Below are 24,940 nucleotides of genomic sequence, written 5' to 3'. Positions count from 1 at the left end.
CAGCTAGTCAAGTTACATCAGCTTTAAGAACAGAGAAAGTCAACTCCTACACTACATGAAAAGGTTGTCTTTCATATCTGGTGAAGAGGTGATGTTCTAGGATGTAACAGAGTCAAAGTTAGAGCCACTAGGGAAAGGGAATTTGATGTGGTGGAGTCTGGATGTGAGAGGTCCTGAATTCAAGTTCTGGCTCAGTTATTCATTAGCTGTGTGATGTTGGGCAAATGAGCTGACCTTCCCTTGTTCAACTGCAAAACAAGAGAAATAATACCCTTTGTGCCATATGGCTCCTGGAAAGATTAAACACATAAATTCATGTCAAAGTTGCTTTAAAAATCACAATGCACTTTGCCAGTCTTTGTTATTACTTTCCAACAATTGTGTTCTTTGTATTTCTTTCTATGGCAAAGTGAAATAATCTTTGAAAAATGAAGAAAAGAAATATACATATACACATATCATGGGCACCCCAAAACCCAGTATGAGCATTTTGTTGTATTTTCTTCCAGACTTTCTTCCAGCAAAACACATGAGCTAGTTCATCTAAAGAATTTAGGGGAGCGCCTAGTGCACGGTAAGCACTGCATGAAAGATAACTCTAAAAGCACTTTCCTCCCAGGTGTAAAGGAGACACGGCTCCCTAAGCACCAGCGGCTGGAGAGAAAGACATAAAAAATCTTGATGATGTAGTCCCATTTCATGCTGAGAAGTGACTGGGGGCCAGCGATGCCAGTGACTTCCTCCATGCTCACAGAATTAAGGCGGAACTGAGACTACAACCAAGAACAATCCTGCCATGTTGTATTAATTAGTCTGTTTAGTATTGAAACACGGTTGATGTGAAGTCCTTTTTCCACTTTATTTATATTTTTAAAGATTAAGATATCTGTTCACTGTTGTCAGAAGTTTGCATACAATATAAACAACACTGTACATTTAGTAAGTAAACAGGTACACTTTAGGTTCTCACTTAGAGCTTGCTTTTGTGTCTTGCTAAGGCCCCAAATAAGAGAAATATGATTTTGGGAATGGACAGCAGCACAACATGAAACAGATTCGAACAAACAAAAGACAATTCCACTTGACATCCAATTTAAGCCTTACAGAGGAGAGTCTCTTTGGCAGTGCAGAACCGAGAAGCACAAACCTTGAAAGACGACAGGGTCTGAGAGTACAAGGAAAATTTAAATTGAAGATAAACTAGAAACAAAAAAGAATGTTGGTAACCTGTGATCAGTTTCAGAAAAAAAAAAATATGGCTTGATGAAAAAGATGGAGGCTCTTGTCTACGTACCCAAGTGGTTTTGCAGTTTGTGGAAATGTTGTGAAGCTTTCCCAAACTTGGCACATTAATCAAAAAGAAAAATGATGTAACTAAGAGAAGCAAAGGGCCAAAGGATTCAAGTAGGCTAGTGTATCCTAATGTTTAGTACAAGAGTCTAAAAAGGCTCTAGTCTGAAATTCCTTAAAGAATTCTAAAGGACAGGCTACGTAGATGTAAGTCTCTATCTGTGCCATATGTGGGTATGCATTTATGTTTGTGTGTACTCATGTGTATATATGTGTGTTTGTGTGTGTTATGTGTGTATATGAACATTTTATGTATAAATATAAACCCACATGGATTTATTCCTAATATTATTCCCCAAAATAGCACCTGGTACGTGTAACACCTTTTGTTTTTCACTTTTCAATTATTATTCAACTCAGTTATGTTGTACATTGCCAGTGAGATCTTCAACTTGGCATCAAAGGTAAAGTGAAACAGGCAAGAAAACAAAATTGCCAGTTTCCCAAATTCCCAAATAATTTGTAGCTAAATCACAACATGAGCTCCTATTCAAGCCTCTGTGAATACAAGGAGTTTATAAAGACCACATATATTCTCAAACTGCAATAATTTAGGTTGTGGGCTTAATACAAATAATCTCTACATGCTACGTAAAATGACTCCAGTAAGTGCAGTTCAATCAACTGACAGAAGAAAATTCACAGCCCTTTTTCCAGAGAGATTAAAGACTGTATCTATTTCATTTATTACCAGCAACATTAACACACAAATTTAAGGCCCATACAAGTTTATGAGTGAGTTTATGAATAAGTCCTTGGACTTCAAACACTAATGCATCACAGAAAACTCATTCTCAGAATGACTCTTGAATTTCAAGGTTTAGCCACAAGGTTGTCAAGGACTCCAACACTGTACTGCTGAACACCTGTCTGGGGTGTCCAGGATAGATTGATGGATTGGTTGGTTGGTTAATTCTCTCATGCAACAAACATCTTTTGAAGGTCTACTGTATGCAACCCCAAGTTAGGTGCTGTGTATGTACAGTCATGTGCTGCTTAATGATGGGATACGTTATGGGAAAGGTGTTGTTAAGCAATTTCGTTGTTGTGTGAACATCACAGAGTGTACTTATACAACTTATACAGACCTATGGTGTAGTCTGCTACACACCTAGGCTATACAGTACAGTCTATTGCTCCTGGGCTACAAATCTGTATAGCATGTTAGTGTACTGAATACTGTAGGCAACTGTAAAACAACAGTAATTACTTGTATATCTAAACTTATTTAAACACATAAAAGGTAATGCAATGTGCTACAACCTTACGTTATGATGGCTACAAATCATTAGGTGATAGGAATTTTTCAGCTCTGTTATAATCTCATGGGACCACCATCGCATATGCAGTCTGTCATCAACCAAAACATTGCTGTGCCGGGCATGACTATATGTGAAGCAGTCAGGCAAAGTCCTATGCAGAGAGTAAGGCAGGAAAATGGTATGGAGAGTACTGAGCAGGAGCTGGGTGGGGGTAGGGGAGGAAGGTCAAGGATTGGGTCTCTGGAAAAGTGATTAAGATAAGTGATAATAACAAGATGGAGCCAGTCCTGTGAAGATTTAGAAAAAGGCACATAGAGAAAAACCAGTCATACAAAGGCACCAGTGTGGAAACAGCTCAGCATATTCAAGGACCCAAAAGAAACCCAGAAAACAGCTTAGGCACTTTAAAGGTAGATAAAGATCTCGACTTTGCTGGAAAAAACAATCAAGTCTCAATTAGTGATAATATTGCTGAGATTATTCAACCTGTCTGACTATCATGTACTCATCCTTTACCAGTTGCATACTGTGTGCTCGGCACCGTGCAAGACACAAGCTTGAATGGTACAGAGTTCCTGTTGTTAAGAAGCTAACTTTCAACAGGGATAATAATGCAAGTGTTTAAGCAGCTCCTCCTCTCATCTTTTGCCCTTTGGGTGGGTGTCACTATTCTGGCTCGTATGGCATTGTATGATTATAATTTTTGTAGGGATTAAATGAGTTATTATATATAAAGTGCTTAGATCAATGCCAAGCACATAAATGCTATACAGTGTTTGTCAGTATTATTAGTTAGTAGTATAGTGAAATGATCGTAAGAGAAATAGGATATTAACATAGTTTCAAAGTACCTCAAAAATTGAGGGGCATTTATAAAATAACTGGCTAGTACTCTCAAAAGTGTCAAGGTCATTGAAAGACAAAGGAATACTGAGGGACTCTTTTTTTTTTTTTTTTTTTGAGATGGAGTTTCCTCTTACTGCCTAGGCTGGAGTGCAGTGGCGCGATCTCGGCTCACTGCAACCTCCGCCTCCTGGGTTCAAGTGATTCTCCTGCCTCAGCCTCCCGAGTAGCTGGGATTACAGGCATGCGCCACCATGCCTGGCTAATTTTCTGTATTTTTAGTAGAGATGGGGTTTCTCCATGTTGGTCAGGCTGATCTCAAACTCCTGACCTCAGGTGATCTGCCCGCCCTGCCCTCCCAAAGTGCTGGGATTACAGGCATGAGCCAACGCACCTGGCCGGGACTCTTACAAATTAGAAAACACTGAAGAGATGTGGCAGCTAAATGCAATGTAGCATCACAGACTGAATTCTGAAATTAAAAAAGTATTAGTGGAAAGATAGGTGAAAGTACAATAAGGTAAATTTTCTGGTTTTGATCCTTGTAGTATGGTTATGTATGCTAATACTGAGGGAAGTCTCATACTATATGCTAATACTGGGTGAACGTCATATCTAAACTTTACTATTTTTGTGACTTTTCTAGAAAAGTATAAAATTATTTCAAAATAAAGTAAAAGAGAGAGGAGAAAAATAGACCTAGAAGATAGAAAATAACAAAGATAATAGAACTAGCAAATGAGGACATTTAAGTAGCTATTTTAACTATATTGAAGTATTTAAAGAAAACTGCAAGCATAATAAGAAGAGATACGGGAAGACATAAAGAAGAACCAAATGGAACATCTAGAACTAAAATTTACAATATTTAAGGCTGGGCGTGGTGGCTCAGGCCTGTAATCCCAGCACTTTGGGAAGCTGAGGTGGGCGGATCACCTGAGGTCAGGAGTTCAAGACCAGCCTGACCAACATGGAGAAACCCCATCTCTACTAAAAATACAAAATTAGCCAGGTTTGATGGCGCATGACTGTAATCCCAGCTACTCAGGAGACTGAGGCAGGTGAATCACTTGAACCGGGAGGCGGAAGTTGCAGCGAGCTGAGATCGTGCCATTGCACTCCAGCCTGGGCAACAAGAGTGAAACTCCATCTCAAAAAAAAAAAAAAAAACAAAAAAAAATTACAATATTTAAAGTAAAAATTAAATAACTAAGGTTAACAGAAGATGAAATGCTATAAATCAAAGTAAACTTGAAGATACACCTAGAAACTGTCTAAAAATGGAACATAAACAAACAAACAAACAACAAAACAGAAACTCAGTGATAGGACCTGGAGGACAATACCAAGTGTTCCAGCATACATGAAATTGGAGGCCCAGAAGCTGAGGGGATAGGGAGAAAAGGGAGGAAATAATGGAAAAAAGTATTTAAAGAAATATTGGCCAGAAATTTTCCATATTTGATGAAAATTAAAAACTCAAAAGTTCAAGGAGCTTAATAAACTCCCAAATGAGATAAACAAAAAGAAAACCACATCAACACATCATAGTCAACTTGCTGAAAACTAGTAATAAAGAAGAAAATCTTAAAAGAAGCCATGAGGAGGAGACACATTATGTAAAGGAGAAGAAATATAAGAAATATCATAGATGTCTCATCAGAGATTATGCAAGCCAGAAGACAATGATTCTTTGAAAGGATCAATGAAATTGACAAACCTTTAGCTATACTAATAGAGAAAGCAAAAAGAAGACACAGATGACCAACATCAGGTATGAAAAAGGGAACATCACTACAGATTCACAGACATTAAAAGGATAATAAAAATGTGATGAACAACTTATGCCAATAAATTTGACAACCTAGATCAAATGGATACATTTCTTGAAAGATATAAATTACCAAAACTGGCACAAGAAAAAAAAAAGAAAATTAGAATAGCTCTTCATCTATTATAGAAATGGAATTAGTAATTTAAAAGTTTCCCCCAAAGAAAATTCCAGGTCCAAATGGCTTCACTGGTGAATTGTGTCCAACATATAAGGAAGCAACAACACCAACCTCACACAAACTCTTTCAGAAAATAAGTGATGAAAGAATACTTCCCAACTAATTTTATAAGCCCAGTTTTACTATGACATCAAAATCAGACAAAATCATTACAAGTAAAGAAAACCACAGACCAACATCCCTCATGAACAGAGATACAAAAAAGTACTTAACAAAATATTAGGAAAAAAAATCCCATACTACATATAAAAAGAATAATATACTGTGACCAAGTAGGGATTATCTCAAGAATGCAAAGTTAGTTTAACGTTCAAAAATCAATCATTATAATTCATATATTAAAAGACATTTCTCTATTAAAAAGAAAACTACTTGATCATCTCAGTAGATACAAATTATTTGACAATATCCACATATGATAAATACCTATATATTCAATACCCATATATGATAAAAACTCTCAGTGAACTAGGAATAGAAGGAAACTTTCTCAGCCTGATAAAGGGAATTCTACAAAAAACCACATACACAGATAAATACTGATAGATACATGGATAGATTTAGAAATGTTGATATGAGTACATAGTGTATATATGTGCGTGTACATGTTGTACACACACACTCATTTCCTAGCTTTGGCTCCTAAGCAATGACATACCAATAGCAATGAGCATACCTACTGCCTAGATCTTGGTTTCTAAATACCATTCTTCACTGAAAGGAACCAGGGTTCTTTGAAAAAAAGGTGGATTCAGGGCTTGCACAGGACAAGAGGCTGAAACTCCAGTCGCAGAAGCAGGAATGTATTAAAGAATGATAGAAACATACCCAAAAGATACACAAGTCAGCTTGAAGGGTCTCCCACTAGCTCTTCTGAAACAACATGAGCATTAAAATTAATACTAATAATGCAATATAGCCCACTGGATAAAATAAAAATCTATAAATCCATACTGTTAAGAATTCATAAGTGAGGGAAGAAGCAAGGAAAAGGGAAAGGTCTTCCTTACAGAAGAATGCCAACTGATAAATATAGAAGAAATGAAAGTTAGAAAATCATCAGATCCTAAAAGTAGTGGGCAAACATCTGATAAGAAATAGGATACTTACAAAGTCCCAGAATACTTATCCACAAATTACTTATTAATTACAAAAATAATCAACAATAATTCACAATGAAAAACTTGTAGGCAGCACCTTAATCAAGTGATCAAAGTCAACAACACTGAGATTGGGATAGACTGTGATTCCTGCCATGGTGTACTGAGAAAGACATATTACTCCCGGAGGTGCCCTAAGAGTATGACTTGAATTTAATCAAAAAGAAACATTAGAATGAGAAATATTCCAGCAAATATTTACCCTGTACTCCTCAAAAATGTCAAGTAAGACAAAGAACAGATGAGAAATTCTTGCAGATTAAAGAAAACTATAACAACAACAAAAAGGCTCCAGTGCCAGATAGTTTTACCTCTAAGATTCTTAAACATTTTCCAGCAATAGAATATAATAATGCAAAATGAATCCTTCCAGAACATTGGAAAAAATGGAAAGCTAGCCTAATTCTAACGCTAAAGCCTAACAGCAGCATTGCTTATGAATATGTCTGCAAAATTCCTTAATAAAAGTGTAGGAAGTCTAATTGAAAACTATATTTGACAAAGGTTAAGAAAGATAGGATGTATCCATTATGCTACTGATCCTTTATCTACTGCCGGGGTGAGTTTATTAGACATTTGGGTACAGTTTGATAGTAGTAAAAACTTTATAGACACCTCAATAGATGCCAAAAAGCTTTCTGATAACAACCGACACCAATTATTAATTTAAACCTTAAGGAAACTAAGTATAAAAGGATGGATATTCTTTATCATATTAGCAACAGCTAGTGTCAGATTAATGGTAAAGCACATCAATAAAATCACCAATTAGACAAAGACGGCTATTATTACTCTTTAATACTGTTCTGGATATTCTAGCCCATGTAATATAATGTAAAATATATAATAAAAGAGGTGTAACTATTAGAAAAGAATTGCATGCAATTTTTAAAAACTAAATTACATACTATATTATGTACTAAAACCCAAAATAAATAAAATGGAAAATTTTTCCATTAATAGTTTAGTAAACTGGTTATTTAAAAGATAAATATATAAAAATATGAAACTTTACCACAAAATGACCAGTTGGTAGACCTAGCTGGAAAAAAACAGATTTCATTAATAGCAATGAAAACATCTACACATACTCGTACAAAGATATGTCTAGAACCTATTGAAGATGAAGAACTGAACGTTAGTGAAAGGTATTCTTAAGACTTGAGTAAATAAAAAGAAATACTATATTCCCAAATAAGAATATTTAAGTTTGTAAAGATGTTTGTTTTCCCAAAGTAAGTTATGCATCTAACAAAATCTCAGTAAAAATCCCATTGGAACTTACTCTTAGAATTTGACAAAATAATCCTACAGATTAAATGAAAAACTAAACTGGTGAGAAAATAATTAAATTACAGCTTTACCTCACAGCATATTTAAACATAATTATACATTCTCTAGATGATTTAAGTAATTATATATAAAACAAAAATAGGCCAGGCATGGTGGCTCACACCTGTAATCCCAGCACTTTGGGAGGCCAAGGCGGGTGGATCACCTGAGGTTGGGAGTTCAAGACTAGCCTGACCAACATGGAGAAACCCCGTCTCTACTAAAAATACAAAATTAGCTGGGCGTGGTGGCACGTGCCTGTAATCCCAGCTACTTGGGAGGCTGAGGCAGGAGAATCGCTTGAACCCTGAAGGCGGAGGTTGTGATGGGCTGAGATCGCGCCATTGTACTCCAGCCTGGGCAACAAGAGCGAAACTCCATCTAAAAAAAAACAAAACAAAAAAGAACGAAAAACTAACTATCAAAAAATCAGAAGAAAATAAAAGTGTCTGGTTAAATTTCCTGTAAAATGAAATATCTTTCTAAGTACAATATCTGTGTAAAGGAAAAGTTTATGTATATATGTCTACATAAAAACTAAAAACACCTGCATGCAAAAATCATAAGCAAAATTAAAGGCAAAGTATAAACCAAGAAAGGAAATTTACAACAAACACAGTAGACATAATTAATGTCCTTAAGTTATAGAATACTTTTAGTCAATAAGAAAAATATTGATACTCTAATAATTTAGCAAAGAATATAAAAGACAATTCTCTATAAGATGACAATTGATTAGTAAGTATGAAAAAATGTTCAAAATCATTACTAATCAGAGAAATATGAATTAAAACCACAATAAAATGTTTTTACACTTATTTCCAAAGGTAACAACCAATGCTAACAAGGTGGCATTAAGCTTTCACACCCACTGTTTGTTAGAGTGCAAGACCGTTATAATAAGCCTAGAGTGCAAAAGCTTATAAGCTTTCCATGAAATATATTCCCATAAATATATATTTGAAAATCCAATAAGCCCACAACCAAAAATCCATTATAAGGAAACAATAAAACGTGTGGACAAATATTTACTTATAATCTGATTCTTCAAATAGTGAACACTTGTGAACAATCCAAATGTCCAAACAGGATCATGGTTATTAAATAATCAAATATCCAAATAATCAAAAATTATACTGTCATTAAAAAACATATTTATGAAGAACAGTTAGTAGTCTGGGAAAATAGTAATAAAATAATGTTTATAAAAAGGTAACTAATGTGATTTTTCACAGAATTAGAAAATAACTATTCTACAATTCATATGGAACCAAAAAAGAGCTTGGACAGCCAAAGCAATCCTAAGCAAAAAGAACAAAGCCAGAGGCATCACATTACCCAACTGCAAACTATACTACAAGGCTACAGTAATCAAGACAATATAGTACTGATACAAAAACAGACACATAGGCCAAAGAAAGAGAATAGAGAACCCAGAAATAAAGCCACACACCTATAGCTATCTGATCTTCAACAAAGTCAACAAAAATAAGCAATGGGGAAAGGACTCCCTGTTCAATAAATGATGCTGGGATAACTGACCAGCCATATGCAGAGGAATAAAACTGGACTCCTACCTATCACCATATACAAAAATTAACTAAAGATGGATTAAAGAATTAACTGTAAGACCTCAAGCTATAAAAATCCTAGAAGAAAACCTAGGAAATACCCTTCTCAACATCAGCCTTGGCAAACAATTTATGACTAAGTGCTCAAAAGCAATTGCAACAAAAATAAGAATTGACAAGTGGGGGCCTTATTAAACTAAAGGGCTTCTGCACAGCAAAATAAAGTATCAACAGAGTAAACAGACAACAAAATCAGAGTGAGAGAAACTATGCATCTGACAAAAGACTAACATCCAGAATCTATAAGGAACTTACACAAATCAATAAGATACAAATAACCCCATTAAAAAGTAGGCAAAAGACATAAACAGACACTTCTCAAAAGAAGACATACAAGTGATCACAAACATATTAAAAAACACCCATCATTACTAATTATCAGAGCAAAGCAAATGAAAACCACAATGAGATACCATCTCCTACCAGTCAGAGCAGGTATTAGTTAAAAGTAAACAAATAACAGATGATGTTGGCAGGGCTGCAGAGAAAAGGGAACACTTTTGGTGAGAATGTAAATTAGTTCAGCCACTATGGAAAGCAGTTTGGAGAGTTCTCAAAGAACTAAAAACAGAACTACCATTCGATCCAGAAATCCCACTATTGGCCACTATTGGCTATGTACTCAAAGGAAAATAAATTATTCTACCAAAAAGATACATGCACCTGTATGTTCATCATAGCACTCCTTACAATAGCAAAGATATGGGATCAACCCAGGAGCCCATCAACAGTGGAATGGATAAAGAAAATATGGCACATATACACCATGGAATACTACACAGCCATAAAAGAGAATGAAATCATGTCCTTTGCAGCAAAATGGATGCAGCTGGAGGCCATTATCCTGAGCGAATTAATGCAAAAAAACTAGAAAACCAAATACCACATGTTCTCACTTATAAGTAAAAGCTAAACATTCGGTACAAATGGACTTAAAGATGGCAATAATAGACACTGGGGACTTCAAGGGGAGGGAGAGTGGGAGAGCAAGGCTTGAAAAATTACCCATTGGGTACTATGCTCACTACCTGGGTGACAAGTTCAATTACATCCCAAACCTCAGCATCACACAGTATCCCTCTGTAACAAACCTGCATATGTACCCCTGAGTCTAAAATAAAAGTTGAAAAAAAAAAAAGGTTATAAAGTCACTGTAATTCCTTTCTAAAAATTATTATAAGAAAATACATTATCTCTGGGTAATGAAGAAATGGGAGATTGAAATTCTTATTATTTTCTCTATTTTCTAAAAAGTGAGCCAAGATCGCGCCACTGCACTCCAGCCTGGGCGACAGTGAGACTCCGTGTCAAAAAAAAAAAAAAAAAAAAATTTTTACCAAAAACTAAAGCCTTTTTAAAAGTAATAATCTACCTCACAGTTTTGTAATCCAGTTTCTCTCAGTATACTGAAGATATTATTACTATACCTACTGGATGCAAAGTTGCATTAAAAAACAGTCATACACTCTAACATTGTCACATGTCAGTTTACTGAGAAAATCATGATGCTATATGTTAATTCTCTTCAAGTGATTACTTTTCATTATGTCAGATGAGACTCCAAAAGGCCATAGCCATGAAGTTACACGCTTTCCCATATTTCATTCAGGAACACAAAAACCAAATGCAAAGAAATGTTTAAGAGAACATGAAATTGGCTTCTTCCTTCCCCCCACCAAAGGTAGTCATTAATGGTCAGGAAGGACAAACTGAAACATGTAAAAAGCAAATATTTTTGCTAGATTTTATTTTCAAAGTTTCAAACCTTTCCAATTTTTTTTTTATTTTTTACACCAAAAAAGGTATCAATACTTTTCATTCCACTCTTGTCAACTTTAGCCAAAGCCTTCTGAGCTGCAGTCATTTTGCTATTTTTCTGTTAATGAAAATAAGAGAGAAAAATTGTTATAAATGTAACATTTATTAATCATATATGCAAATCAAAGAAGACTGCATGTCTCAAGTTTCATTAAGGAAGGTAAGCGTCCCCCACTAACATGCTTCATACGGGAGTGAAAAAGTTCTGATTTCTATTCAGAATTCAGACCTAAGAGACAGAATATGTTAAAAGAGGCAGAAGACAAAACTGCCGCCTTCTAAGAAGCAGAATGTTCCAACCAATGGTTTACATTGGGGAGGGGGTAGATAATTCTGGAGGGTGCATAAAGTACAATAACACAAACAATGGAACTGACACAGGCCGCAATTGTCAGAGGTAGGAATTACAGCCTTGTATTACCACATGATGAATAATTCACACCAATTTACCATCTGATTTTATTCATTTGCTCCATGGGAAACCAAGGACAACCCTATGATATTCAAAAGATGACTTGGGTTGCAAAGCATCCCAGACCAGCAGGATAGCTGCCTTATTTTTCCTCCAACAAAGCAATACTTTCCAAAAAGCTGACTCCAAATAATTCTGCCCTGTACATTTCTATCTCTCTCTGGTCACTGAAGTTTTTTCTTCCATGTCTTATATAAAGCACTTGCAGAAGGTAAATAGCAGCTGATTTAACTTTGATGCAGATGCACCACAAATTGTTCAGAAGAAGCATAAATTATGGGAATCAAAAAACAAAAAATCACCTGTCTCCCTGGGAACTGTAAGACAAAGTCATTGACAAAGTATTTTTTAGAGGCACAGTATATGATTCCCACAATTCTGCTTTTCACATTCTGTCACTTATAATTTAGTAGGCTTATTTTTGACTCAATGGTGCAAAGCAACAGTCTGCTTCAGACTTATCTCGTGCATTTAAGACATTCTCCATGCTGTGCCCAAGTGGATACAATAAGTGGCACTCCCACAGAAGGGCGGGGCACAAAGATTTCTCTCAGAGAAACTGACAATGTCCCCGTTGACACAGCATCGAGATAACTAGCTATTTGGGCAGATCTTAAATCGAACTATCCCCAATATCATATGCCCAAATAAATTACATATTGATTCAAGAGTAACAGTTCTAAAAAACATTAAACTCAAAGGGCAGTTAGTATTTTTTAAAATCTAAGTGAAGTTAACTTATCTTGAGATGGGCAAGGCCTTTCTAAGCATAAAAACAATGGAAAAATCATAAAGGGAAACAATTTCTGTACTTAATCCTCAGAAAAATTTAACACTGTTAAAAAATCAAATGAAAAAGTTAAAACAAGTTTGTATCCTATATTTCATGAAAAGCGTTAATAGTCTTAATTTAGAATGAGCTCATACAAAGCAACAGAGAAACATTACTATCTCAACATAAAGACAGGCAAGGGACAGGAACCAACAATTCGCAAAAATGCAAATGGGCCATAAGCATTTGGAAAAACAACCTTTCTAGTTAAAGAAATGTAGCCTAATTTGACAGGCAACAATGTTCAAGAATAAAAGCAATACTCAATGTCGTCAAAAATGCAAGATAAATACTCATTGGCAATAATGTTTGGAAGCACAACTTTCTCCATTTTTGAAAAGCAATTTAGCTATATATATTTCAATTATGAAAGAGTTCATGTTCTCCAAGCTCTTACTCTTAGTTCAAAATTGTGTCTAATGAAATGACTGGAGATACAGACTGTAAATAAGAATGTCTATCACTTCAATAAAAACAAAAAAATAAAAAAATCAGAAGTAACCTATATGTCCAAATATAGGGAAATGATTAAATTACATTCCATATGGTGAAACAAACACCCATGACTGAATATCATAAAAACATGAATATTTTTTCAAAGAATGTTTAATGATATGTGAACATTTTCACATTTTAATGCTAAATAAAAAGCGCAGAACTGAGTATTATAATGCCAATGTTAAAGGCCACATATGTATTTATAATGCATGTATAAAGCTCAGTAAGGAATGTTACCAAAATGCCATTTGCCAGGGTGAATGCTGAATGGTGAAATTATTAATTTTTATCATCATCATAATTTCTGCTTCTGGGCAGCAGGGTTGACAAAAAATTACCTGTAGAGCTTCCTCCCTCCTTTCCCACCCTATCACTCTATGAATACATAGCAAAATTTAGGCACACTCTCGATAAGTAGTATATTGTTTTCCTCTGACTAATAATAAGTCTTAGTTGCTTAACATTTTCATTGTCATACACAATTCTTAATTATTAAGTCACAGAAATGCAAGTTAATAATTCTTCCTGGTCAAAACTGTAATCACAATCAAGCGTGCAACTGTTCCGCATGTATTCATGCACATCACGCACTGAGTATGAACGATACACCACTACACCTGAACCCACATACCTTTTCAGTCTTCAAATCTTTAGTATTAAACTTAGTGTAATCTTCTTTTGCTTCTACAGGCTCATCTGATAACTTTATTTTCTGCAACATTAGAGCAGCGAAGTGGTGTCAAATGTCACCTTGACACAACATCAATCCATTAAAAAAAACCCCAACATGTATAATTTAGACCTCTACAGAGGCGAATGGAACAGCAGACCCAGCAAAGGGCTTACTTTTTACAGGCTCCTTTACATTTTGCCAATCATCTAGGGAATCGAGCCACACATCACTTCTAAGAAGCAGCCTTGGTGATGGTGGATATGATTGGGTAAGTACATGGCTGAACCCCTTAGCTGGTCTAGCAAACACAGGCTTTGTAGGTGCCAGGTATGGTGGGCATGAGGGGATTGCTAATTACCAGATGAATCAAGGCACAGAAGTCAAAATGAGAATAGTCTCTTGAAGGGGGCCAGGTGTCCAGCCAGAATCCCTATTTCTTTTACCTCCTGGGCCGGTTTAATGTCCACTTATGAATGAAGGGACAATATTTATCTTACTTTATCCATGCAAGAACAACCTTGCACAAGCAAGCAGCCAGCAAGAGAGGGAAGCACAGAGAGGCTAAATGAATAGCTTAAGGTCACCAAGTAGAGGACTTCGGCCAAGATTTCAATTCTGATACAGTGTTCTTTCCATTAGGCCCAATGCAACTAAGTCAGACCTTTACTTACTATTTTCTCCTTTCACATGAACATTTTACACCAGTGAATGTGAGAATCTTGTCAAGGCCTTAATGATCACAATATAGAAGAAATCATGCCACACTTATTATGTAAAAGGTACAATAGCAGGGAAGACAAGTCTTGCTGCTGAACATGGAGAATTGACTGCATGGTGATCACAACCCAGATTTTTATAATTTTCAGGCTGTTTGTGGAGACACCAGGTTGACCAGACCCAACATGGATCTACCCTAGGAAACAGACTTCTTCCCAGCTTCATTCTTCATGCCCCTGCTTTGCTAAACAAAGAACTGGTAGAGTTGGTGCTAAAAGTTTCCACAGCCCGTGGTTTTTTATCCCATAACCCAAGAGGATAAAACACCATGTCTTAAAATTGTTTGCTGTAAAAAAACAGAGGCTCATCCTGGGAATATACCATACACTATAGGAAAACCTTCTCTTGGCCACACAGCAACCTCTAGCAAATGAATCATTAAAAGAAAAAGACTAATCCATCACAAATGAACCACCTATCAGCACCAAGTGAATGTATATTTGCAACTTTGTTAAGAATATATGTTTCAGCTTGGTGCAGTGACTCATGCCTGTACTCCCAGCACTTTAGGAGGCCAAGGTGGGCGGTCACTTGAGGCCAGGAGTTCGAGATCAGCCTGGCCAACATGGCAAAACCCCATCTCTAATAAAAATATAAAAATTAGCTGCACATGGTGGCATGTGCCTGTAGTCCCAGCTACTCGGGAGACTGAGGCACGAGAATTGCTTGAACCTGAGAAGCAGAGACTGCAGTAAGCTGAGATTGTGCCACTGCACTCCAGCCTAGATGACACAGCAAGACTCTGTCTCAAAAAGGAGAAAAAGAATACATATTTCTATTTAAATTAAGACAGCAAAGGGTGTTTAGGTGATGCACATTTTTTACTAGAAAGGTATCTTCAGCTAAGAGGGTGGAACTCACAGCTAATAACGCTGAAGGCCAAAATATTTTCAAAACACAAAAGGCTTGAAGTTATGAGGATGCTTGTGTTCCTTCTCTGTGGCAAAATGTTCCTAACATAGATGTCATTATAAACACTTAGACATTATTCCCTTTTTTTCTTCAGAGACAGGGTTTCACTCTGTTGCCCAGGCTGGAGTGCGGTGGCTGTTCATAGTTGCAATCATCATATACTACAGCCTTGAACTCCTGGGCTCAAGCGACCTTCTGCCTTAGCCTTCTGAGTAGCTAAGACTACAAGTGTGTGCCACTGCACTGATGAGGTTCACTTTTCACTGATAATTCAAATAAAAAGTGTTCATTACAAGAACTTAAGATGAAAGGTACTTTTGTATGGACCTGATTAATTGGAGAAATGACTTGTTCAGGTGTTTTAATAGCTCACAACAAAACAAGATACCAGTTACAAGTGTTTAAAAAAAGAAAATGATTGTGGTAGCCTCTACATATAACTAGTTTTTATGTTATTCCCAGTGCACTGTTGAATATATTAGAAAAAAAGATGATTGAAGAATTTACTAAAATTTTTGTTATTTAAAAGACCAAATCACTACGGATTTGGGAGATTGTTTCAGCAGAAAAGTGGCTCAGAAAGACAGTAACAAAGGCTATGACTAAATGGATACAGTTCTGGAAAGAGAACAAACTGCAGAGTACCACAGGGATTAATGTTAGGCCTTCTTACAAATGATTTGCAAGAAGGAACTCGGGAACATCTCCAAACCCACTGGTTGCATTCAACTCTGCTTGCTGACAGTGACAAATTGAAAAGACTGGAGCAAGTGAGGGTTGGAAGCTGAGTTTCAACAAAGGCAGACATATGATAGTAAAGGAAAATAATATAAAACATATTAAAGATGACAGGCTCCATGCTATCGATTACAACACAGATACAAAGATACCTAACAGCTACTGGAATATATTTCCTGGAAACAGTCAACTATATTACTGTAAAAATCAATCAAATCCTGGATACAGACAGGAAAGCTAGCAGAAGATATGTCCTACGCTTGTTTAAATGATGGTACATCATCTAGTATAGTTTGTCATGTGTACACTGGAACCCCAGAAAGACACAGACTAGAAGACCTTGAAAAGCAACTCAAATAATATAGAAAACAAGGCTGGGGTTTAGGAAGAGCAAGATGCCAAAATCAAAATCAGGGCTTGGCAAATGATGGCCCAGGAGCCAAATCCAGCTGGCTGCCTGCTTTTATAAATGAAGTTTTACTGGAACACAGCCATGCTCATTCGTTTATGTATTATCTGTGGCTGTTTTCACAATACAACAGCAGAGTTGAGTAGTTGCAATAGAGTCCATCTGCTTCATGGAGCCTAAAATATTTACTGTCTGGCTTTAGAAGAAAAGGCTTGCTGATCCCTGATCTAAATCATAAATGATGAAGTCACAAACAACTTAAATTCTGAAAATTAAAATAAGAAAACAGAAATCAGGAGCAGAGAAGAATAAAGTTATGAAACATATTACTCCAAAAGGTATCCAAGGCTAAAGCTTTCAAGAATAGGTTTAGATCAATTCATGAATGATCTCTAAGTTACTAAGGAAGATAGATAGTTGGGAGAAAAAAATCTGCTTAATTTTTGGATGAAGAAAAATAAGAAGCACTCAGAATCTACCCTCTTAGTTTCAGCAAGACAACTGTGCCTCTCTAGGTCCTCTAGAGCTACTGTCAGAGATTAACTACTGGAATGAAAGAAGCATGGGTCTGGCCTAGAGCAGTCCTTACATCTTACAGCAACAGACTTCTGCCCAGTGCTATTCTCCAAGAGAGTAAAACATGCATTTTTTTTTTTTTGACAACATGCTGAACAGAGCCCCAAACAAACACTGCTGTACTTTCAATTTTCTGTCCTTTTCTAAGGACAATGTTTTTGGAGCCACCACCACCTCTACACAGGGAATGACAAAAAAAAATTATGAGCATGTTAGCTACCTTGAAGGCCAAGAAACGAATGCAAGGGAGAAGGAAAGTTTGTAACATCCACAATATGTCCATTTTACATTCTCAAGGCATCCGTTACTTTGCTGGCAGAAGAAATGACCTCACTGACAAGCTGGTGCACATGTTTATTTCCCTGTCTTGGAGCAGCATTTAACTCATCTGAGATCTGGCCTGGGCTGAAGGAATGCTGCAATTTGCAGTCAGGTGTGGTTTATGATTGGCTTCTCCATTCTCTGGATCTAGGAGATAAACACACCAGCTGCAGAGGAGCTGTGGGTAGCAGCCTGAGAATGAATGAGGAAAAGATTTTCCACTAACAAAGATTACACATAAATTCATCAATCATTTCAAATTCAGAAAAAAAGTGATCATCTTTGCTCAAAGGATTCTTTGTATTATGGAAATCATTTTCTGTTCACCTTTGTGCCAGTGACAATTAGATTTGGCAAAATGAGTTTTAGTTATATATAGAGTATGCTTAGTGATTACTAAATTTAATTAAGTGATCTAACTAATGCAGGAAGATTTAATTTTAACTATATGTCTTTAATATTTTCACAGGGGTACCTTGCTAAAACCAACTCTTCTTGGGTTTTCATGGCACTTTATTTACCATTCAGGTAGAATCTACAAAAATAAAAAATAGTGATGGAGAGCCCAGTACAATCTTTATTCCACATGGCATCACTCCATGCAAAATGGATTTAGTATGCTTTAAAATATATTAGAACCAACTAACCTCATGTGGTAAGAGTGTAATATTTTTCTAAGTCCCCCAAAGATATCTTAGTCACAGCTTCTTACCTTTGATGGAGGATTTGGCAATGAGGCTGAAGGTTCTGGAAGCCTAAGGAAGTTAAAAATAAGAATCAAAGTCATGGTTTTTCATAGACAAACAAACAGAAAGACAGTGCCAACTTAAGACTTAGTAAGTCCTACTTTTCAACTTACAGCTTTACCTCCATATATCTTCCTGTTCAATTAACTCAGTGTAAAGAATGAAAGTTTTCTCAATAAATGAGTCTTTATTTTGATATGTAAGTTCTTGTTTTGGTGTTGTCTGAAGTAAAAAATAAAATTAGAACCCATCTGTTGGAACAGAGTTGCTTTTCTTTAGCCTCTATAAATTTGTGTTTGGGTGTTGGAGTATTTTTTCTTCATAATGAAGATGCTAACATATATTTAAAGGTGAAAATTATTTTAACTGTTGACAAAAAGCCACATAAATTTCAACTTTTCTTCTGTTAGAAAGCAGTTTAATTGGCATACCTTTCTTCCAAACTCTTCAACCAAAACTTAATAATGTTAGTGGAAAGAAAGGAATCTATACAAACAATGGAGTACAAAGACATGAGGTCTCTAACAAGACAAGCAGCATAGAAATCTGGGGATATATTAAGCAGAAGGATATGATTATCAATTTGAAGCAGGCTTTCAACACACTTTAACTATTACAGAAACCAGTTTCCAATCGTTGTTTTTTAAAGTAGGACCTCTGGAATTTGCTAAAACCAGCAAATATATCTATTAAAAAGTCATTTTATCTTCATGACTCAGAGGATAAAAAGGATTTATAAGGATCAGGAAAAGCTATTAAATCATCACACACGTAAAATCTTAACAACAAAATTAAGTAATGATTTTGCAAAAATCTAGAAAATAAAGACTTCTAACACTTCTTTTTCAACTTAAAGTCTAAATGTATAAGCTCTTTATAAAGAAAGGAACATACATGAAACCATTCTTAAAACCCTTCTTCTGCCCCTCAAAGACACAGATTGTGTTTCATATTACTTTGACTTCCAAGTCTTGGGTATAAAGTCCCTTTAGTGAACATCTAGTGATAATAGTGAAAATGATACAAATATTTTGTAAATTAAAAAAAGTCTATATTCCATCTACTCTTTCCATCCCTCCTTTCTTCCTCTTAAAACGATCACAAAGAACCAAATTAGTTAAGTATAATTGAGGATAAACTTTTAACATAGTTAATCCTCTAATATCAGACCAAGCCATAATTCCAATCATCCATTAAAAATCACCCCAAAGCACAAAGTATATGACATAGCTGAAGAATAATCTTGTATCATAAACAGTGATATGATAAGCCATAAGGAAACCCCACTACTGGGGAAACCAAGAAGCAAACGGTACTTCATTATGACTGAAGATAATCAATACTTACTTTAAGTATTTAGATAAGTCATCACTTAATTCTTTAGGGATGTAATCAGATATCAGACCATGGGCATAACGAATATAATCCTCTGAAAGAAACAGAAGGAGGAGTGAAAGCAAAAAAAAAATAGTAATTATGGTGGTTTTATAGTCAAATTGACCTGAGTTCAAATTCTGACCCTATCTGGATAAAGGGAACTCACTTAAGCTCTAGCCTCAGTTTTCTCATTTGTAATATGGGGACAGTAATATCTATCTGTCAGACTAGTGGGAAGATATGATGGATGAGATATGACATGGGATGATACCAAAGATATAAGATAAAACAAGTATAATACAGTAGATGCTCCCTAAATGACACTAAAAACAAAAACTCAGGGTTGCTTTCTTAGTTGAAACCACTGAATACAAATAAAGTTTAAAAATCAGCTATAACAATATGAAATAGTCATGTCTTTTTTAAAAGGGTAATCTTTTCTAAGCCTGCTTCAATAAAGAATAAATCTAATTATTCAACAGTAATGAGTGTACTCATTTAAGAGAAATAAAATACCATGTCTCTACTACTAGGTATTTGCATTATAAGAACCCTGAAATACAGATATATAGTTCTATACATACATGTTGTTCTATATATATAGTTCTACACACACACACGCACACACACACACACACACACTCCCAAACTAATAAAACACTTAAACAACTAACTCAGCAGAATTTATCATCATTAATTCTAAAGCATTTGGATTCTCAGTACTAAAATGCAGCTCTGGCAGCAATTAGAAATACAGTTATATAAGAAGACAATAAAATCTGTTTCAAAACTCTGTTCCTGAATTCAGTATTTTATGTAGAATACAAGCAGATAATCAAACTTAATCATAAGATGGGATAACCACGTGGGGATATAAGGCACCAAAAGCAGACCCCAGGTTTGCTGCTGGGATATTCATTCACTTCCTTTTTTCCATTCTCCTCTGTTCTCAAGTCAAAGTAACAATTTGCTTCAGTATTACATAGAAAATGATTGCCGTCTGGGGACCACCTGACGTCAAAAAGTCTTCAGTAAGAGATTTTCACTGTCAACGGAAAACTGAATGTTATCATTTGACCCTTAAAATTGCTCATGGATCTGGGATAGTCATTATCCAATGAGTCATGACTAGACAAAGAAAACTATTTTGAGAAAGTCAACTTATAGTTCATTTGCTGCTTCTGGTACCAAACCACCCTAAATATCTAAAAAATGAAATAATGTAAAATATGTCAAGCTTACTTTATGGTCAGGACACTAAATGGCAATATAGCCAAGCCCAGAACCTTAATATGTAGACTACTGGTAAAAGCACTAGACTTAGAACAGAAGATCTTGAGGATAAGTTACCTACCTCTCCATTTTAAAAATGAGATGATCTGTCTTAATAACCTCTAACATCCCTTCTTCTACTTTTAAAACAAAATCTATGGTTCCATCCATCCACCCATGGATGCATCTATCCACCCACCTATCTATCCATTAATCATCTATCTCAATCCCTCATCTTCTATTGTTAAAGCCAATTAAAGACACTGACAGCTGGTAACTCAGTATGGCAAAGGTGCTGTCCACCACTCCCAGAATGGCAGTAGGCAACTACCTATACATGCAAGGTAGATTCCTGCAAATCAGATTGCCTGAATTACTATCATTCACAAACAGGCCACTATTCCTAGTTTTTATTTATGTAATGACTAAAGCCATATGTATACCCTGAACAAGGGAACAATGAATTGGAGTTTAACGTCAGAATAATTTCTGTCTCACCATTTGAGATTGTTAACTGCATTATATAGCTGTTCTTATTCAACTATACATATAAAAATAAGAGGACTCTACTTGGAAAAGAAAATAATATACCTTTTTTAGATTATAAAAGAATAACCTAAAAGAAAAATTGCCAAGTAAATCAATTTTCATCTAAAATCAAAATATATTGATCCCTGTATCAGAAAACATGTATCTTGAGAAGAAAACGCAAACAGATGTAGCCACTGGAACAGTACAACTGTGCCACAGGAACAGTATCACAAAAAGGTTACGAGTGTGAGCTTGAGAGACAAGCTCCATAAGTAGCTCAGCTTTGGCATTTACTAGTTGTGAGACTTTGCACATGGCCCCAAGATGCTCATGAAATTTACTGGGAGGGTCGGATGAGATTATGTTTGTATAGTGGCAACTTAGCAAAGCGCCTGGCACACAATACACCCTCAATAAATGATAGCCAAGGTTGTTACTACTATCAGTGTAAAAGAAATATTTGCTGAATAAATAACTTAAGTATCAATGAATGACAGAAGTAACCTATGGTAGAAATATTCTTTGCTTCTGAAATAAGATGCACACCTGCCACAATGTGTATGAGGCATTGGTAGGAATATGAGGCTTCTGTGATATTAAAATTTTTAAATCCTAAGATAGGCATTTACACATAAGCAACTTACTCCAGACAAAAATCTTTTCCGATAAAATGCTTTACTTACCTTCCTTGTCAGTGGAAACTTGGTCACCAGAGAAAAATGCAGTTGACTGTACCCGGGAACTGACATTCACATTATTGGTTTTTAATGCTGCCACAGTTTGATTAACCTATGAAGCAACCAAGAGGGGAATAGCAGGGTATTTTCAACTTAACTTTAGAAATCTATGAATTCATAGGTGGCCTTCAGACCATTTAAGAGATCTGCAAAGAAGTATTTGAGAACCTAGAAGTATCTTCACCAGACACCAGAAGATGAGAAATGGTTGCCCATTTGAAGAAAGGCTGAGTGGCAGCAATATCTGGATGATCTCAATACATGGACTTCCATGACCTACACAATATGAGAAGGCAACATATTGTGATAACTGAGAGCTGACTCTGGAGTCAGGCTGCTGGGCCTGGCTCTGTAACCACGGCTAGTTACTTAACCTTTCTGTGGCTCTATCTGTGAAATGGGGAAAAAAATAGCATCCACCTCATAACACTACTGTGAAAATTAAATGAGGTAATATATGTAAATAAAGCCCTTAGAATAGAGCCTGGCACAAAATTTATATGTAATAACTTCCTAAATAGAATAATATAAATTTCCCACTTCCTAGGAAATATAATCAGTAAGTATAAACTCCTCTTCGCTATTCATGTCATTTTCCTTGGCTAAGAGCAAAAGTAAACATCAAGGATTCTGCTCCGCATTTATTCTCATTCTTTGCCTACATGGAATACTACTACTACTATATCACAAATGAAAAGTGAAATATGGCACTCTAAACCTTTCCACTACTTTGCACATTAGGAGCCTAATTATTCTACTGGACTCACTTCCAGCTTCCCAGGCTTCCAATGAGCCTGGTAACATGGTATGACAAATAAACACAATTTATTTATTATTTATTTTTGATTATTTATTTTTATTTATTATACTTTAAGTTCTGGGATACATGTGCAGAACATGCAGGTTTGTTATACAGGTATACATGTACCATGGTGGTTTGCTGCACCCATCAACCCATCATCTAGGTTTTAAGCCCCACATGTATTAGATATTTGTCCTAATGCTCTCCCTCCCCTTGCCCCTAACCCCCAAAACAGCCCCGGTGTGTGATGTTCCCCTGCCTGTGTTCACGTGTTCTCACTGTTCAACTCCCACTTATGAGAGAGAACATGCAGACAAACACGATTTTTCACACAAAAGATGGAAGAGAATCTTAGGAAACAGTACTACAACTACTGGTATCCACTGATCTTGCAAAAACTTTACCATTATTCTATCTGGTTTAGCGAGTTTCTTAATCAATGTGAAAGTACATATTATCCTTGGACAGTGGCTTTCAAAGTTTTTTTTTTTTTTAATCACAACCCATAGTAAGAAATATACAGCAACCCAATACTTAAACACATATAAATACATTTCATAGAGCCATACTTAATACCTGCCCTTCCTCTGCTATATTTTAACCCATCCCATCCCATCCCGTCCCGTCCCGTCCCATCCCCGTCCCATCGCGTCCCGTCCCGTCCCGTCCCATCCTGTCCCGTCCCGTCCCGTCCCGTCCCATCCCGTCCCATCCCATCCCAATCTGTTTCATTCCAAGAGAAATACTGGTTGTTACCTACTAAATTGATTTGAAATTCACTGCCCCAGTCCATCCATTAGGTCAAGATTCTTAGAATCACTAAGATACAGGGTTTGCCTGTAAGATGACCCCTCATCAGTGTCCAGACCCTGAGAGCGGGACATACTTCCTCTAAACTTGAACACCTTTGCCTGGCTGTGTCCCTGGGTCCCTTTGCCTGGCTGTGTGTGAGCATCACCCTTGGAGACACCTGCAGGACTGACAGCGGCCAACAAGTGCCAAGCCTGGTATCCTCTTATTTGGAAGACTCAAATCCACACCAACAAATTATTTCATTCCGTAGTAGGATCAGGGGGAAACGAGAATGCAGGTCACGAGAAAACATAAAGCTAACTTCAGAGATACACAAGTCAGGGAGGATTAAAAAGTCAAAGCCTTCTTCTCATACTTGGTATCTCTACACAATTTGTCTCTTTTCACTGAATATACAGGATGGTCTCTGGATTCAGACTTACTGCCTTCTCTGAAAATTTCTTAGAGAACTGAATTTTTTCTTTTACCACAAGGCACTAGAGAGGAACTATACCTTTTTTTCCAGCCACTTTAATGTCTTCTCTTTGCTGTACTTGTAATATTTCTTGTTGTCTATTTCTGGATTACCTTAAAAGAAAAAAAAAGACTCAGCACAACGAATTAAAAAAAAAAAAAAACTCATAAGGTTGTATCATATACAAGTTAACCATTTAAAAAATATTTTATAAGTTTAAATTCTTGAAAAACTTAATTTACAAACCTGAGAACATACTTGAAATGTTTTTTTAAATGTTAGTAGTAATTTGGCTACCTCAGGAGTCATCAACCACTAAATGAGTAAGAATTTAAGAAAACCTTCAAATTATACAAACAACTCTGTAGAAAAGGTAATTTTAAAACCTCAGCAAACTAATGTGAAAGGAAAATAAATCGTGGTGATAGGGACAGGAGGCAGGGAAATTCTGGGCAGAAGAGGGCCAGTCCCTAGCAATGGCCCCACCCTCAAGCCAGACTAAATTGTGTATTCAGTGGAAGGCTGATCAAAAGAATGCAACCTTTTGTCTCCTATCTATGTCTAACGTGGAAACCCCCACTTTGAGTTGTTG

The 24,940-nt window shown here is 36.1% G+C and overlaps 1 protein-coding gene across 4 annotated transcripts in view; it reads right to left on the bottom strand.

The window, feature by feature from the left end:
* The window catches only part of RNASEH2B (ribonuclease H2 subunit B), a 64,297-nt gene that overhangs the window by 2,684 nt on the left and 36,673 nt on the right, over positions 1 to 24,940 (bottom strand). For 3 of the 4 annotated variants that reach the window (XM_002824285.4, XM_063714914.1, XM_054529052.2), the window contains 6 exons: positions 24,388 to 24,461; positions 22,226 to 22,331; positions 19,710 to 19,791; positions 18,329 to 18,371; positions 13,842 to 13,922; positions 11,321 to 11,466 (listed from right to left, as the gene is read on the bottom strand). In XM_002824285.4, the coding sequence (XP_002824331.2) occupies positions 11,350 to 11,466; positions 13,842 to 13,922; positions 18,329 to 18,371; positions 19,710 to 19,791; positions 22,226 to 22,331; positions 24,388 to 24,461 (503 nt within the window). In that variant the 3' untranslated portion in view covers positions 11,321 to 11,349. Of the gene's footprint in view, positions 1 to 11,320; positions 11,467 to 13,841; positions 13,923 to 18,328; positions 18,372 to 19,709; positions 19,792 to 22,225; positions 22,332 to 24,387; positions 24,462 to 24,940 lie in introns of those variants that run through there. The other variant, XM_024231047.3, reaches the window with a different exon arrangement.

The sequence above is a fragment of the Pongo abelii genome, chromosome 14 (genome assembly GCF_028885655.2).
Source record: "Pongo abelii isolate AG06213 chromosome 14, NHGRI_mPonAbe1-v2.0_pri, whole genome shotgun sequence".
NCBI lineage: Eukaryota > Metazoa > Chordata > Mammalia > Primates > Hominidae > Pongo > Pongo abelii.
The sequence above is the reverse complement of the archived record's forward strand: the minus strand, read 5'-3'. Positions and strand labels throughout refer to the sequence as shown.